The 18,348-nt window shown below is 37.3% G+C and overlaps 1 protein-coding gene across 1 annotated transcript in view; it reads left to right on the top strand.

Moving 5' to 3' along the window:
* LOC113065614 (exocyst complex component 4-like) overlaps window positions 1-18,348 on the top strand; it is a 110,011-nt gene that overhangs the window by 79,903 nt on the left and 11,760 nt on the right. Inside the window, exons 12-15 of the mRNA XM_026237026.1 lie at window positions 8,060-8,196; window positions 10,359-10,514; window positions 11,635-11,813; window positions 18,298-18,348. The exon at window positions 18,298-18,348 is cut by the window's right edge and continues 91 nt beyond it. Coding sequence (XP_026092811.1) covers window positions 8,060-8,196; window positions 10,359-10,514; window positions 11,635-11,813; window positions 18,298-18,348 — 523 coding nt within the window. The remainder of the gene's footprint in view (window positions 1-8,059; window positions 8,197-10,358; window positions 10,515-11,634; window positions 11,814-18,297) is intronic.

Raw genomic sequence — 18,348 nt, 5'->3', positions numbered from 1 at the left:
GATTTATTTGTGGGCCTAGATTATTATGCTGAAGTAAGACTTTGGAAAAACTCCGGAAAAGAAAGAAAAAGTGAGTAAGCAAGTTTGGAGGTGCAAGGTTAGAGGTGTATACACAAGAACTTAATTTTTTACTTGCCTGAAGTCATGTTCTGTTAAAATCTGTGGTATTTTGGCACAAATTCATCCTTGATTTGATTAGCTTTAGATGAAGTCAGTATTCATGCACACACCCATAAACACACAGCTTAGATTGACCCTCGGCGATGTTGAATGTGAATTTACATTTGGATTGAACACTGTTGAGATCATTTATTTAGTAATCAGTTCTCCTGCAGAGTGTACCTTTATTTAAATCATTTCTAATAAAACAGACGTAATCCTTTGCCAGCGGATTTACAGCAGGAAATGTACTATTATTCTGCTCGGTTTGCCTCGCTGCTCGAGCCTGTCACTCACACAACTCGCTTTAGAAGAAATAACAGGCTTACATTTAGTTGTTACACATGTCATATGTGTTTGCGGTTTTTGCCTGTGTGTTTGGCGTGTACTTCATCCCGTCAGGATGCCGAGAGCTACTGTATATAAAAGCATCTTGAAAAAATAGTTCATGCACAAATACACATTTAATCACACATTCAACTTCGTGTTTTTCTTGTATAACAGATTTTTATCGGAATAGTCCACTTGAAATGAAAGTGAATAATAAAAATTAGTGATCTTTAAAATTGACCTTTTCCCCTTAATAAAAACTAGAAAATATTTAATATTAATATTTATTATTAATAATGATTATTATTTATTATTAATAAATTATTTAATTATAATAATACATAATCATAGAAATACCCAAAACAAAAATAATATTTTATTTTATATTTTTAAATTAAATTATATAATATATTCTAAAATTAAATAATTAAATAAAATGTAATAAAATAAAATGTATAAATCTTCTACAGCTCTCATATTTACATTTACATTACATTTACATTTATTCATTTAGCAGACACTTTTATCCAAAGCGACTTACAAATGTGGACAGTGGTAGCAATCAAAAACAACAAAAAGAGCAATGATTTATAAGTGCTATAACAAGTCTCAGTTAGCTAAACGCTGTACACGTAGCATGGGATTTTAAGTAATGTAATAAATAAAAAGAAAACGGATAGAATAAAAAAAGAATAGAGCAAGCTAGTGTTAGAGGTCTTATATATATATATTAGGGGTGTAACGATACGCGTATTCGTATTGAACCGTTCGGTACGAGGCTTTCGGTTCGGTACGCGGTACGCACTATGTACCGAACGGTTCGTTGGACTAATTAATTATATTTGGAAAAAAGAATTGTGAAATATAATGATATGCATTCAACAAGGTAGCCCAATAACCCAAACGACGTAACAGGCAACGCCCCTGACACCCCCGAAGAAGAAAAAATGCGTTTAAAAGACCAGAAATAGAAAATCCTCCAATAACCAACAGGTCTCGTGTTTGGGTGCACTTTACCAATCGATCGGGGCATCCAAACAAGCACGGAAATCAAAATGGACTAGTACTATACTGTGTCGGAATTTCCTGAGCAGTACGATACAATTAACAGGCCTGCACGTTATTAGATAGAAGAACTGTTATAAATAGAACGTATGCAAGGGCAGTTTTGAAAACTCCACCTACTTTGCTCTTGGTATGGTGCAGCGCAAATCGCGTTGTATCTGAAGGGCAACGCTGAGCCCAGGGTCCAGCACCGCGCATACCGCGTCCTGTGTTAAAGACCCTTTGGCCATTTTCCAACGAGCCTTCAGCGCGTACTGAATGAGCGAGCGCCTTACTCTGTAGTGGAAAACGCAGGTTTTAAGAACATGCTTAATGTAATTGAGCCCCGTTACAATATTCCTTCACGAGCCTATTTCAGCCAGAGAGTAATTCCTGCTTTGTTCCAAAAAACATAAGCCCTAACCAATTGAGTAAAAACACACTCAATATAAAGAGTTATAGAGTTCCATATAAAAGGTTACATCTTTCTTATGTGTTCATAACTACTACAACAATATGACATTTTCATTTTTTTTATTTTTTATAAGGAGCTGTTTTTGTTTATACAATATGCTGCTAAGAAAACACCATAGAATATGGGTAAAGAATAGCTCCATCATTGTTCAATGTAAAAAACAAAAACAAAAAAAAACATACTTTGTTAGTTTTAATAAATAAAAAATTTTTTAAAAAATCAAGGAAATTTATCTGCCAATTTTTCTTTTTGCTGTATCTAAAACGTACCGAACCGTACCGAACCGAACCGTGACACCAGTGAATCGTATCGAACCGAACCGTGAATTTTGTGAACCGTTACACCCCGTTTATATATATAAACACACAGATTTTTTTCATTGTATGAAATAAAAATGAATAAATAGTGACCGTATTTTATTTTTGTGAACTAACCCTTTAAACAAAGCATTACACACACACACACACACACACAACAGGAGACGCAGAATCCTGCATCTGCATCTATTCACACAGATGTGTTGTGGTGGTGTTGCGGTTGAGTAGTAGGGTCATGTTGGCACGTGTGTGCATGTCTGTGGGTCTCAGTGGTGTACGGTCACACTGACAATGATGAATGAACTGTCGCACCGCTGCCCTTCTCATGCATTACACTCCTTTACCCTGGAGAGGCTTGTGTGTTTCTGCATGCGTTTTCATGCTTCTAATGTCATAAGAAATTGCTCTACCATATTCATTTACTATGAAATCTGTAAAGGTTTGTGGGTATGCACACCATGTAGAAATGTTTATATTTTTAACCCCGCTGGTATGGGGTTGGTTTAGGTGTGTGTGTGTGTCTGAAGTGCCGGAACGGTTCAGGTTAAATGCTCTGAACTCTGTGCTGTAGGGTCAGAACTGGATTAATGGAGAAAACCCATGGCCCGTGAACCTCCTCTAAACACACACAGCCTCATCTCAACATCTGTCCACCAGCCTGTCATCTGTTCTGAACGGGAAAACCCAGAAAACGTTTACATTGTGATTTCTAGGCCTAGAAATGTAATGGAAATTAATCTTAAAAATGAAAAAACAATGGATTTTATACAGGTGTGTGTATATATATATATATATATATATATATATATATATATATATATATATATATATATATATATATATGCTTGATATTTAATTTTAGCCAAGAATTCTGTGGAACGTGAATTACCCACTTCATTAATTTTTAATTAATAAATTAAAGATATATGTTAATTGTTCAATATTTCATATGATCTAGAAATACTCTGACATCACAATTATGCACATATGCTAAATATTATCTAAATTATACTGTACGTGTAATACATGTTTAGTTTAATCAATTAAATCTTTTACTTATTGTGTATGTAAAGCAAGAAGATTTTCAGTGAAGAATGTAAGTTTGTCCCAAAGGTGTGTGAACCCCATACTCTAGTAGCTTATTGGAACTGTATAGACATCTTTGCTCACGCTGCAAGTTTTCCGCCAAAATTTTACTCTATTAAAAGTATCTGGTCAAAAGCTTTCCTCATTTATTTGAAAGCCCAAAAAACATCCAACTGGCTGATTATATCAAGAGACATTGGGGATGTTCTCATTAAAGTAACTTTAATACAGAAACTGTGTAAAGCAGCTTTAAGCACAGTTTCGTCAATGTCCTGAATAATTCTAGTTATTGGATTCCTGATCTTTAAACCTGTTAACTGAAATTGAATTTGTTTGTAGATGCTTGACTCTTGCATATAGTTATTTAAAGCCTGTTACCTTTTTTTCGTATTTTTGTAATATTGCTTTTTAAATGTTTCTTTTTTTTTTCTTTTCTCTTTAATACTGATATTTTAATAATGCAGCAGTGTTTTTTTTTGTCACATTTATTCAACAGTGGGCATACTTCAATTAAATCACTTGATAATGTAGATGAAAATATAGCACAAATCTGCCATAAACAGCATTATAATGAGAACTTTATAGAAGTCTAGCCTATAGTAAATTCCTTCCCTGTGTTTCAGTGCGTTGTTACCACTCTGTCTCTCTCTCTCTCTCTATTTATATATGCATATAGGCAGTCATTAAAAAGCCATTGCTGTTGTGTCTCACAGTATGTGTGGTGTGATTTGTATGTACAGTCTTGTTCAAAATAATAGCAGTACAATGTGACTAACCAGAATAATCAAGGTTTTTCGTATATTTTTTTATTGCTACGTGGCAAACAAGTTACCAGTAGGTTCAGTAGATTGTCAGAAAACAAACAAGACCCAGCATTCATGATATGCACGCTCTTAAGGCTGTGCAATTGGGCAATTAGTTGAATTAGTTGAAAGGGGTGTGTTCAAAAAAATAGCAGTGTGGCATTCAATCACTGAGGTCATCAATTTTGTGAAGAAACAGGTGTGAATCAGGTGGCCCCTATTTAAGGATGAAGCCAACACTTGTTGAACATGCATTTGAAAGCTGAGGAAAATGGGTCGTTCAAGACATTGTTCAGAAGAACAGCGTACTTTGATTAAAAAGTTGATTAGAGAGGGGAAAACCTATAAAGAGGTGCAAAAAATGATAGGCTGTTCAGCTAAAATGATCTCCAATGCCTTAAAATGGAGAGCAAAACCAGAGAGACGTGGAAGAAAACGGAAGACAACCATCAAAATGGATAGAAGAATAACCAGAATGGCAAAGGCTCAGCCAATGATCACCTCCAGGATGATCAAAGACAGTCTGGAGTTACCTGTAAGTACTGTGACAGTTAGAAGACGTCTGTGTGAAGCTAATCTATTTTCAAGAATCCCCCGCAAAGTCCCTCTGTTAAAAAAAAGGCATGTGCAGAAGAGGTTACAATTTGCCAAAGAACACATCAACTGGCCTAAAGAGAAATGGAGGAACATTTTGTGGACTGATGAGAGTAAAATTGTTCTTTTTGGGTCCAAGGGCCACAGGCAGTTTGTGAGACGACCCCCAAACTCTGAATTCAAGCCACAGTACACAGTGAAGACAGTGAAGCATGGAGGTGCAAGCATCATGATATGGGCATGTTTCTCCTACTATGGTGTTGGGCCTATTTATCGCATACCAGGGATCATGGATCAGTTTGCATATGTTAAAATACTTGAAGAGGTCATGTTGCCCTATGCTGAAGAGGACATGCCCTTGAAATGGTTGTTTCAACAAGACAATGACCCAAAACACACTAGTAAACGGGCAAAGTCTTGGTTCCAAACCAACAAAATTAATGTTACGGAGTGGCCAGCCCAATCTCCAGACCTTAATCCAATTGAGAACTTGTGGGGTGATATCAAAAATGCTGTTTCTGAAGCAAAACCAAGAAATGTGAATGAATTGTGGAATGTTGTTAAAGAATCATGGAGTGGAATAACAGCTGAGAGGTGCCACAAGTTGGTTGACTCCATGCCACACAGATGTCAAGCAGTTTTAAAAAACTGTGGTCATACAACTAAATATTAGTTTAGTGATTCACAGGATTGCTAAATCCCAGAAGAAAAAAAATGTTTGTACAAAATAGTTTTGAGTTTGTACAGTCAAAGGTAGACACTGCTATTTTTTTGAACACACCCCTTTCAACTAATTGCCCAATTGCACAGCCTTAAGAGCGTGCATATCATGAATGCTGGGTCTTGTTTGTTTTCTGACAATCTACTGAACCTACTGGTAACTTGTTTGCCACGTAGCAATAAAAAATATACTAAAAACCTTGATTATTCTGGTTAGTCACATTGTACTGCTATTATTTTGAACAAGACTGTATATACACACACTCAGGCCTCTGCATGTGTGTTAAGTTCTCTCTCCGCTCCACTGCATGTTGTGTTTCCCTCTCATGGACGTTCACCAGTTGAGCCCCTCTGCACGCTGAGCGTTCATTATTATGACTCTCTTCATTTATACTGCTCTAAACCTTCTGCCATTAGCAGACACTCCCTCCAGCAGCTCTGCTCATTTTAAACACCTCTGTACATAAAAAGCTGTAATCAAGGCTGGCATGGCTGGACATACTCCAATAAGAATTCAAAGGTGCTCTGTAGTGTGAGCAGACTAAGAATGGGTCAGGAGATGTAGAAATTTCCGGCAACACATCCTAAACCTCCCATGGCACAGTGTGACATTTAAGTAGAAGGGAAGGATTTTGCTTGCGAGGAGACGAGAGAACCTCTGCTGGTTTGATTTTTTTCTCTAAAGCTCTTGCCGTCTGTTTTGCTTGTGAGGCTTCTATCCATCCTTCAGCTTTATTTTCCTCTCCTTCTCCCTTTCTCACTCTTTCTCTCTCTCTCGCTGGAGCTTGATTACTTTTTAATGATTTCTGGGGCTAAGACGAATGAGTGTGTTAAATGAGGAGAATTAGACATGTGCCGCAGAGCGCTGGGGCATTTGTTACTTGAATAATGGAGCTTAGAGACTTTGTTTACTGGGAAATATTGAGCTTCACAAATGAGACGGGGAGAGAGAGAGCAAATATTGCAGCTTTCAGTATGATATTTCTCTGGTCAGTCTCTCTAGATTTTATTATGTGCTGGGCAGTATATCGGAAATGTATGATCTATTCAATATTATGTTGCTTATATAAAATGAACCAAGGTCATAAACATTGACTTTGATTTTAATGCACTTTTTTCATTTGGCTTTAGACATTCCTAAAGGCCACAACAAATTCACAACCACTTCTCAATTGCTCCTTTTGTCATGACCGGCCACGACTTGTGTAAATGAGATCACAAAGACTGACTGTCTATTTAAAACTTTTGGATTTGAAGATCTGGGTAAATTTAACTTGTTTTGTCTTGTGGGGTACACATAACTATCTACTGTAGCCTCTGAAGGGCAGTACTAATAATGTACACATATATATATATATATATATATACACTCAATTACCATGTAAATGTTGAAATATTTTGATATGTATGTTCTACGCTCATTTCTCAGTAGTCATGCCAATCTTTTCCAGACACCCATCCACGAACATAATCGAACACTCTATGGCATTGATGGACTTGTTCCAGTGTGACCAGGGGCACAGCTTTGAAGGCTAGTGTTCCCCTGCTGAGTCGTTTCTCCCTCATCCCCCTCGGTTCTCTGCCAGAGAACTCAACGGGCCAGGGCCACGCATCATTACCTCGCTCTCCGCCCCCGGGCTCAGGCAGGGGGCACAAACAGCAGGCATTGATATGTGTATTATCAGATTGTATGTCAAATGTGCAGCAATGTGCTAATAAGAACAAACTACTCGGGGCTCTCGCTACTGCCCCCTGCTGGGCGGGATGGGTCACAATGTGCTTGGATTGGGTTAGGGCTGAGTCCAATTAAACAGACAGTTTGTGCCAATGCCACAAGGAAGTTATGGTTCGGTGCACTAGGCAGCAACGTTGCCAATGCCATGCTAACGTTCGCTGTCACTTTCAGGCAGTCGCTGCTGGCATTAGAAACACAGCCAAATGTTGGTAACTGTGCTAAGACTCATGGCTCTTTTGTTTTGGCCCTTCATAGTGTCTAAAATGTGGCCTTTTTTGTGCCTTGTTCTAGGAGAAAGTTATTCTGCTATTAGAGTCATTAGCTTTGATGGCAAGGTAAAACTGTTAAATGGTAGGGAGGGTGGAGGAAGTGCTTGAAGGATGTTGACGAGTGGAGGTTTGTCATTGCCACACATTTAAAATAATATCCAAGGTCAGGTCATATGTTTCTGTATCGTCATGCTTCATTTATGACAGAAGGGTTGTCTGGATCTGACAGGTGAATGGAGGGTTTTGATCGTGTTTGTTTTCCGGGCTATTTGACGTGTTTGCTCAAAAGCGAGCAATTGAGTAGATAGACTGCAGCATTTTGTAGTCTATCACGGTCCTTTATAGAGGGCGTCTGGACGGGTCATTCTTAAACTCAACCCTGACCTCAGACCAGAACCTCCCCCGCACCTTAACAACAGTGACATTTACAGTCTCTAAGGCAATCATCTGATCCTTAGAAACGAATAGAAGTGATGCCCTGACTTCAGAGCGTATCGTATTGAGTGTGTGTTTGTTTGTGTTTTCAGAGCACTGTGGTTGTGGAGAAGTCCATTCAGGATCTAATGAGTCTAATGCAGGACCTCAGTGCGTACTCCAACCAGTTCCTGGAGATGGTCTGTGACAAGCTTAAGGAGTACAAAGAGATCTGCAATTCTGCATACAGGTAATAATACTGTGATGTGACACAAAAATGAATGTGAGAGTGTTGTTGCATTCAATGTGATTCAATATAAAGAACGTGTACTGCAACATAATGGCAGTAAATATCTTGTTGTCCAAATGGGCTGCATGCAAAAAGAACGTAATATGTGACCAGTGTAGTATGATTCTTGAGCTAATGACTCTTATGAAGTGGTTCTGGGTGAATCAAAAACAGCATGACCAGTGTAGACAGATTCAGGAATGACTCTTAAGAGCCGGTTCTTGTAATGTAAAGTGCAAAAAAGATTTATTTGAATTAATCTGACAGATGGAGCATTTCTCTCTAATGCTAATTAATTTTATTAAGAGGATAATCTAACATCAATAAATTACATAATGCCTCAGATCATTAATTATTCTCCATTAAAAGAGTTAGAAATGTCTTTAAGATGAAGGAAAATCTGTCTACTGCTGGATTTTCGGAAACATTAGATGATCTCATTGGTTTACTCATGTGTTTAAGTGAAGTGTGTGTGTGTGTGTGTGTCTCTCACATATGTGTAAGTCAGCGGGCGTCTGAACTGAGCTCAATCATGGATGGAAAGTGCAGAAGCAGCCGTTTCCTCGCACAATAATCACATGCTACCAATCTGTCTCTCTCTTTGTCTCCTTCGCTGTCTTTCTTTTGTTCTCTCCCTCTTTCTCATCCATAAGATGAGTGAAACGCACTGCATTACGTTCTACATGATCTGTTCAATCAATCTGCACGTCGCAGACAATAACAGTTCATTCATCCGCGGCCTCGTCTGCCTCTCTGTATCACCCGAACTCTTCTGCAGAACCGTGTTCAGCTGTCATCCAGTGCACACTTTTAATGGCCCGCTTACGCAATATTGGAGACATTTATCTGAACTTACGGTTCATCTTCATATTTTGGCATTTTTGAGATGTGAAGTGAAATGGAGCTTGTCCATTTCCTGAGCCAATCATACACTTTGTTCTTATTTTAGCTACTTACGCAGCGTTTCATCACACTTTATGATTACTTCCATTTACAAGTCATTAACAACATCATTATATAGTACTTAACGAAACACTAGATAATGAACATTTAAAAGTGTGAAAATAAATTCCATAGCATTTTAGCTATTCCAGTGTACATTAACTTGAACTTAGGATCTGAGGAAGATGATGTAACATGTCAGGCCAGTGTTAAGCACATTTTCAGTCACATTGAACTCTGGATTGAACTCTTAATATCACATTGAACTCTTAATATAATATAATATAATATAATATAATATAATATAATATAATATAATATAATATAATATAATATAATAATTTAGATTATTTATATTTGTGTACATTTTAGAATTTAGTATAATATATATATATATATATATATATATATATATATATATATATATATATATATATATATATATATATATATATATATATATATATATATATATATATATATATATATATATAAAACATACCATTTATTACCAGTAAAAATATACAAATGTTTAATGGTTATAATTAAATGAACTTATATTAAATATATTGCAAATATAAAATATGTAAAAAAGTTTTTATTGAAAAAATAAAATGTTATTCAGAAGGAGGATTATAATAATGTGTCAGACCAGCGTTTAGCACATTATGAACAATGCAGGTTCAAATCTAGCTTGCAACATGTTTTTGTTTACATAATATGTGTGTGTACTGTGTATATTTATTATGCATATATAAAGACACACACATACTGCATATATTTTGAAAATATGTACATTTATTAACTTGTATTTACTGATATTCATATAAACTATATCATATATTAATATATTTAATATATAAACTAAACATATTTTTTCTTAAATATATACATGCTTGTGTGCATATTTATATATACAGAATAAATATACACAGTACACACACACACACACATTATGTAAAAAAAAAAATTATTTTGGTTTTGATTAATCGTTTTACAGCACTAATATATATATATATATATATATATATATATATATATATATATATATATATATATATATATATATATATATATGTTATGTTATGTTATGTTATTCTCTTTATTTTCTCTGTTCCCAAAGTTTAGTCCTGAAGTGGTTTTAAGTGTGTGTGTGGTGTGTGTGTGTGTGTGTGTTGAAGGGGTATCGTACAATGCGAGGAGAAGCTGACCATTAGCGCGTCCTGGGCTAAAGATGAAGACATCAGCCGCCTGCTGCAGTCTCTGCCCAACTGGGCCAGCATGACCCAACCCAGACAGCTCCGACAGAAGAGGGAAGAGGAAGAGGACTTCACACGGTGAGAGCACACGCTAATACACACATACATACTACAAATACATACTGTCCCCAATGTGAGCTCACCACACAGATTCATCACAGAGCACACAGTAAATACAAACACACTCACACAACTCCTATCAGCTCACATCCGAGCAGGTTAACACATAGCCAGAGACGCCGTGGGACATTTGCTGTGTAACACCGAACCACAGGCCTCTACGTCCTGTAAAGAGATCAATAAACACACTTATGTACTCAGCTTCAGAAATTGCATTTGGGCTTTCTGTCTTCGTTGAAAATGAAGGTTATTTTTAGCTGTTTGACACAGACAAAGCATTTTGGTATTCTGCTTGTGTGCTGTGTTACAGAGGATGAAATCTGGCCCTTATAGCCTCCGCAGACATCTTTGAACAACAACAAATACAACTTCAGGCAATCACACTATATCTGCCGGAACATTCCAGCATCCCAGACACACACGCAATTCTGTTTTCAATTCACTTGCTAGCTCTATCTCCCTCCCTTCCTGCCTTTTCCTCTCAAGTGCACACTTGAATTAAAGAAGACACAAGTATGAGGAAAACTTTGATTGGACTAGAGGGAGGGGTGCCTTCGTTTTTATCAAAATTGCCCTCAAAGTGTTCGCCCGTCGGTTTGGATGTGCCATGGCCTGCAATTGTACAATAAATAAATGAACGGGTTATGTGGGACAGAGAAAATCCAATCTAGCCGACCTGTTGAAGCTAAGCGCAGACAGCGCGTGGGAGGCTTTTATCATATAAATGACCCTGACAGTTTCATCAGCTAAAGAGGGATTACGGCACATGTATGGCAATCCTATACAGAGTGATAAAAGCTTGTTAAAAAGTCCTCCGTTCAATAGACGCTGCATTTTATCTTAAGGAATTTCACAGTTCTCAGAAATGAGCCGCATGGATTTTTTTCTCCCATATTCGTCACAGACCTGTAGAGGAGGTCAAAGAAAATACTGACTTTATAGATTTGCTTGAGCATCATTTATCTGAATGTGCCCGTGAAGCTCAGCATCAGCTGCTGCTGTGGTTATGAGAAGGAGGGTAAGGGAAAGCATGCGTTAAAACACAAATGTTCATTATTTCTCCTCCTGTCTCTCACAGGGCTGCATTTGCCAAGGAGTCGGAGGTTCTGACGGGGAATCTGGGTGATAAGCTGATTCCTCAGAATGAGATTCTGAGGGACGTCAGTGATCTGAAGGCCCTCGCTAACCTGCAGGAGAGCATGGAGTGGCTTGCCACTCGCCTCAGGGGTTTCTTCAGCAACCTGCCCCAGAGCTCCAGTGAGTGTGTGTGTGTGTGTTTTTATGGTTTGGCTGGAGGTTTGTCCAGTGATGAAAGTGTGTCACAATTTTTTGTGACGCAAAATGTTTTCAATTTTCATAAAACATTTTGGTAAGTGATCATTTGAACTAAAAAATTTACCTGATTTTGTGTATCTGGTATATGGTATGTGCACTTTTTAAAACAAATTAAAAAAATTATAAATAGTCATAATAACAACATATTTTATTAATTAAGTAGTAAGTTTTTCCTTAATCCTTCAGCTTGTATTTCCAGTACAATGTTATTAGTATTTATTTATGTTTTATTTTATTTAAAAAGGTATATTAAATTATATCTTTACATTTTAAATATATATATATATATATATATATATATATGAAATGAATTATAATAAAATGAACGTGATTATTGAATGTAATTATTTAAATTAAAAAATAAAAATATAAATAAACATATATATATATATATATATATATATATATATATATATATATATATATATATATATATATATATATATATTTGTTTATTTATATTTTTATTTTTATTTTTTAATTTAAATAATTACATTCAATAATCACGTTCATTTTATTATAATTCATTTCAATAATTATATACATTATTTAAACATTTAAAAATTGAAACAATAATTTCTCATTCATTTGAAGTCGTAGCTGTTTTTTATTTTTATTTTTTTTTGTTTTGGGGCTTTTTCATAATCCTTAAATGTACTATGTATTTTTCCAGTTAACTCTAGTAAATTAGAAATAACTCCCAATGTCTCCCAACTTTTAGACCTCATTGTGTGCCGAGTTGTATTTTGCCAGTTCATCAGAACTGATAGAATTGAGTTCAATAGTTCAAAAGAAGAACTGTATTTTTACATAAGTTGTTACAGTGACTTGAGAATATTCCGTTTCAAGACTTCAGTGAAACTTCAGCTCTGCATTTCTAACGTCACCTCGCCCACATCAGTCAAACTTCACACAATACCATCAGAATGTCCTCCACTTCTTTCACTAAAATCTGTAAATAAGCTATTTTAAAACTATTGTTACTTCAGTTTTTTGGGTAAAGACTGCTTCATAGCGACTCGCGTCCGGAGCAGATAAAAATTCAATAAAAGCGCGGTGGAGGATGTGGTGTAATTACCATTAGTTCTGTGCAGAAGCCGTAATGGAGTGTTTTATCATGGTGGGACAGCTTCAGCATTGTTCATTATTTAGTGTTTGCTGAGCTGATGGGACCGTCGCCGACGGAAACCCTTATCTCTGTAACCCCCCCCTTAAATTGGATTTTATATTATGGAGCCAGTCAGGTATGAACAAGTCATTTTCTCCTGTCTTGTCTTGCAGACTAATACACGTTTGCTAGTGTAATGTGGGGGAGATTAAACAGCGTCTCACCACCAGAGACTGAGCTTTGAAGTGGATCGAGTCAAGAGAGTTCCTAGACAGAGAGAGAAAGAGCTCTTTTGCCCTTGTCTTTTTAAAACGAAGGCCCACCGCGGTCAGGAAGAGACATCCTTCATGCACCTGTGACTACTCTGATGTGGCGTTTGTGCGCTAGAAGTATTCCACAAAGAATGTACGGTGGTTTGTCAGACAGACAGAGAGACCTTGTCCTTGTCTCAGTGAGTTTAATCCGTGGCATTGCTCAATCTCCATCTCTCCAGTCTATGTAAAAACAAACACTCGGACCTCCGCGATAAGATGCGTGTGATAATCCTGCTCTTCAGCATCATGGTGTTGAATCTTAATGTAATCAAATACGTTCTTCAGTCTTGGACCTGCTGTTTGGGTAGAAATCGATGGGCTTTGATTGGTCATGAAGACACTGAGGGTTTGCGTCTCATTGCCCATCTTTGATGGCCCTGCTCAAATTTATTTTCTCAGGCTAGCTCTGTTTCTATATGTCCTCCCTTGTGTGTGTCCATCAGGGCTTTTTTTCTTTTGCTGTTTGTATTTTTCACTCTCTGAGTGTTCAGACATCTCATGCGCTCAAGATGCTACTTGAATGGATACAGTACATTCAGATGAAATATTAGAGAAGCTGTGTTAGTGTATGCGAATGCTGTTAATTAAAAACTGAATTTAGCAACAGTTCACAGATAATGCAGCATTTCCATTTAAAGTCTCTTAAGCTGGTGCAATATAAAAAGTAAGAGCCACTATGGCTCTTTTGCTAAAGGTAATGCATTACTTGGATAAACACTTTTTGCTAGCAAATGGTGGTAAATGCCTTATGTCAGACACTTCTTGAAGGTAAAAGTGGCCAATCACTTTGATAACAGGCTTTTACTCCGGCGTTTCAGAAAGAATTTGAGATGCTATGAGATGATGTTATTAATTATTTGTTCACATTACTTTCTTTGGTTCAGTCACATTTATTCAGCACACGTTCTCTTCGTAGTTTACGTATAACCTTAATACTGAAAAAATATATATTTTTGGCATTTTGCTTTTATTAGCATAGGATAGTGTAGAGTAGACAGAATGCAAAGTGGGGAAGAGAGAAATGGGTGGGATCAGGAAATGTCCTCGAACCGGGATTCAAACTCGGGACGCCTGCAACATAATGCCATTACGTTCTTCTGACCATTGCACTTATGCCTTAAAACAAGACCTTTTACCAACTTATACCCACCTTGGCTAGACAAACAAAACACAGAACTCTTAAGTCTGTTGTCCAAACAACCCCCTGCCTTTCACATGCTTCAAAATCCATCTTCTTATAGCTCTCGGGAGATTATTGAAGAACAGACGCAGAGCTTTGAGCATTTATAGCCTTCAGTGCCAAAGAAAAAGTCGTGGGTCAAACGTTCTGTTGGTTTTTGGAGTTTTTAAAGTACCTTTATCGCCAACAGTAAAGGTCTGCTTTCCATCTATTAGCATAATGTGTGTGGATGCACACAGGCACACTTTAATTTCTGGAATAGTTTTAACCGAAGGCACCACTTGTTTTCCTGTTCTTTCTCCCTCCTCTCAAGTCCTATCCTGAAGGCTTAACCGGCAAGTCGTAGTGCTGACGCAGTGAGGTCAAAGGTCGCCAGCAGACAGAGCTCGGCTCTCCCCATGCAGATGTCACCGCTGTTACTGCAGCCGAATAATTAACGCTCTCAGCCAATCACATGCATCATTCATGAGCCTTCTGTCTCTCTCCTTCTCCCTCCGCTGCCGCAGAGGTCAGATATCTTGTTTATTAGAGCGCGGTGTTTAACAGCCGGTGGGAGGTGTGCGGCGAGATGATGCAGTTTTTCAACAGCAGTTTTTGGGCTGAGCCGCTGTGCTTAAACTTCACCCTGACAGCCAGTGGGACGTAGTCGTAAAGAAGGGTATCAGCAAATGATTGATCTCCGCTCTCTCGCTCGCTCTCTGTCTTTATGAGTGCCACCCTCTCACAGATGGCATCGAACAGACGCTTAGGCGAGATAGGATTTGGAAATAATTGGATGAGCCCAACGCACGCACACAGACTCGCATCTACGCAAGCACACAACCTCCGATACAAGAAATTTAAAAGCCTATAAGTTAAAGGAAGACAGAAGAAGACATTCAGTTAGTCTGTTTGTGTCTCTAAATTGGTCGCCTCATGTGGCGCAGCCTTGATCATACCGTCACAGCAGGGTGAGCTTAGAGGCGATGGACAGCAGGCCCCATCTCTCTCTCGCGCCCCCAGTGGGGGGTCTGGGGCAGGGGGTCCTGGCACACACAGACTTTCAGTGGAGCAGCCATTCTTTACCACATGCCGCTGCACTCAGTCGTTCACTGACAGTTGGCGTGTGTATACATGAGCACACATGTGTTAATAAACACACAACTTGACAAACAGCTTTACACATGGATAGAATTCACGCCAACTGCATAATGCAAACATGCAGGTTAATTGGCGTGCAGCATTGGCATCCTTTGGATTTGTAGTACACTCTGGATGTCGGGATCATGCAGTTTATGAAAGGCGAAGTTCCAGATTTCACTAAAATGATGAACTGGTTTAAATAAACAGCATTTTTCGGTTGCACCCGACTGGTAGAACAGTTGCAGAAGCAGATAATGATTAAAAGCTTCATAGAGAGCTGTGAAGTAGTTTCTATTTGCTTTGTTTGAAAATGGCATTGAAAATGATAAAATATTATAAATATGATAAATAACATATTATATAAATAACATATTAAAATAAATTTTATGTACATACAATAAATTTATTAAAATATTAAGTTCAACAAATAGTACACTCAAAAATGTAAATTCTTTAAACATAAAATGATAGTAATTTAGAATATATTAGTGAAGTAATAGAAGGTATTTTGTCCTGCTTGCTCTATTTCAAGTCTTTTAAAGCCGTATGATAGTTTTGTTTAGTTCAGTAAAGAGCTGTGCAAATAATCAAAATACACTTTTGATTTCAATTTCGGCCTCCAACGATTATGATAATTCAATAATCAAGATAAAACTATTATTGTGCCCCATTCCACCCCCTTCACAAACTTCTCGTGACGTAAGGACGTGCTTGATTTATTAAAGTTAATTGGATTTATTTGTGTTTTTTAAGAGTGCAAAAGAGAACTTAAACTGATATTCCTTTTATCTTTTAGTGTGTGCCTGAATGGTCAAATGCACGTAAAGATGCATGCTTGGTGATTGTTCACGTAAACCATCGTCACAAACAGTTGAGAATGAAAATGCATGCGTAACAGTAAATTGGATCCGTGTATCTCTTAAAGTGGTAACAGGTTAATATTCCTGCTGCCAACTGTGTTTAATATTAATCAAACAACAGAAGACAAAGAAAATCACTCACTGTTCTTGACTAAAGGACTTTTATAGCTTTAATAAGAAAAAAAAGTTAAGTTCTTACAGTGAAGACCTTGCCGTTTTATGTTTACATTTGATCTGTTGGTTTAATTTGTATCCTCTGTTAATTGTGTTATCGTGTGTTTTTATTTTTATTGTATTACTGACTGTTGAATTATTCTTCAGTCGTTTTTGAGGACTTTTCATTTTAACCTTAAGACTTACCCTAGTATTCTGCTGTGGCATTGAGAATTGTGAAATTCCGCTGGTATCTAAAATGTAGATGTAGTAGCAACCTTATTTACAGAAGATATATATTCAGTAAATATACCGGTATCTTTAAATAAATCTTTGGTCATGTGGCCCACTCATAATTGTGTTAAATAATCATGATTACACTAATAGAAATAATTATAAAATAATCAAGCAGCCTTACTCATAAGCTTCATCACCTCATTCTTGAACACAATGCCTCTACATATTCAACCTTGATTATGAGACACACAAGATCCAGTGTCATTAGCATCTTCACACACAGTATCTCCACCTCCCTTTATTGTAAGGAAAAGATCAGCAAAAACATCTCCTTTTGAGTTCCACATAAGGTCAAACAGGTTATATGAATGTGAGTAAATTCGTGTAGAACTCTTTGGGAAAAATATAATTACTGATTTGGTACTCGTTTGATTTACCCTGGCAAATAGGACTGTTTGCTTGTTACAATGGCTTGACAGTTTTGTTATACATGGGAGGTCACATATGGGAATAACATATCAGTCCTCAGTGACCCGGTGCCTCTAATCTACCCCTTGGTCATCACTGCTATATTTGCACTTCTTGTCTTCAAGCGTTTTTAATCATTCCATGCCAAACACATCCTTATCTCCTACAAACCTTATTTCTAATAAGAGTTATAGACAGACAGTAATTAACTGCCGAGTGAACACACACATATGCAAGTGCTGCGGCTCTTTTCATGTCTTTTGACATTGGTCTGTGTGTATATATAATTGCTCAATGGCAGTGGCCATTCTCCTGAACAAACACAAGGGACCCAGAGCCACTACGTGAGCAAACCGGCATCCATCAGCACAGCAAACACGTCCACACACAAATACTTCTCTACATACCGTGAGATTTGTGTGTGTGTGTGTGTGTGTGTGTGTGTGTGTGTGTGTGTGTGTGTGTGTGTGTGCAAAAGTGACCTTCAGAAGTGCAGAGACATGCTTCAGAGAGTTACAGTGTCAGTGTCCATCATCTCTCGTGCCTCATTGATCGCCTAGTGTCCCACACACACACACAGTCATCCTGTGACCATATGTGTGCTTGCATCTCATTGACTACACTGGGGGAAAAAAAAAAAAGTTTTTTTGAAAAAGTAAATAAACATTATTGGAGTATGTTTATGAGAAAATACTATTTAGGTCTTTTCTACATGAAAATTCATGTTTAATTCAATGTGTTTATGCTAGGTGTTTCTGAATTATGCAAGTGATTAAACAAATATTACATGGCCGAAATATGTCGACACCAGAACACCATACCTACATGTGCTTGGTAAATCTGTTGGCTTTACCTATTAGGAAGTCTGAGAAGTATTTCCACATGGTGTTGGTATACAGGCTATAAATGTGTTCTTCTGTTTTGCTTTATGGCTCAGACTCTCTTTTTATATTCTTTTGTCTAGGTGTATCCCCAGGCTCAGATGCTCAGCTGAACAGCGAGAACGTCCGCAATC

Source organism: Carassius auratus, chromosome 4, assembly GCF_003368295.1.
Source record: "Carassius auratus strain Wakin chromosome 4, ASM336829v1, whole genome shotgun sequence".
NCBI lineage: Eukaryota > Metazoa > Chordata > Actinopteri > Cypriniformes > Cyprinidae > Carassius > Carassius auratus.
This window is presented reverse-complemented; position numbering and strand designations above follow the sequence as displayed.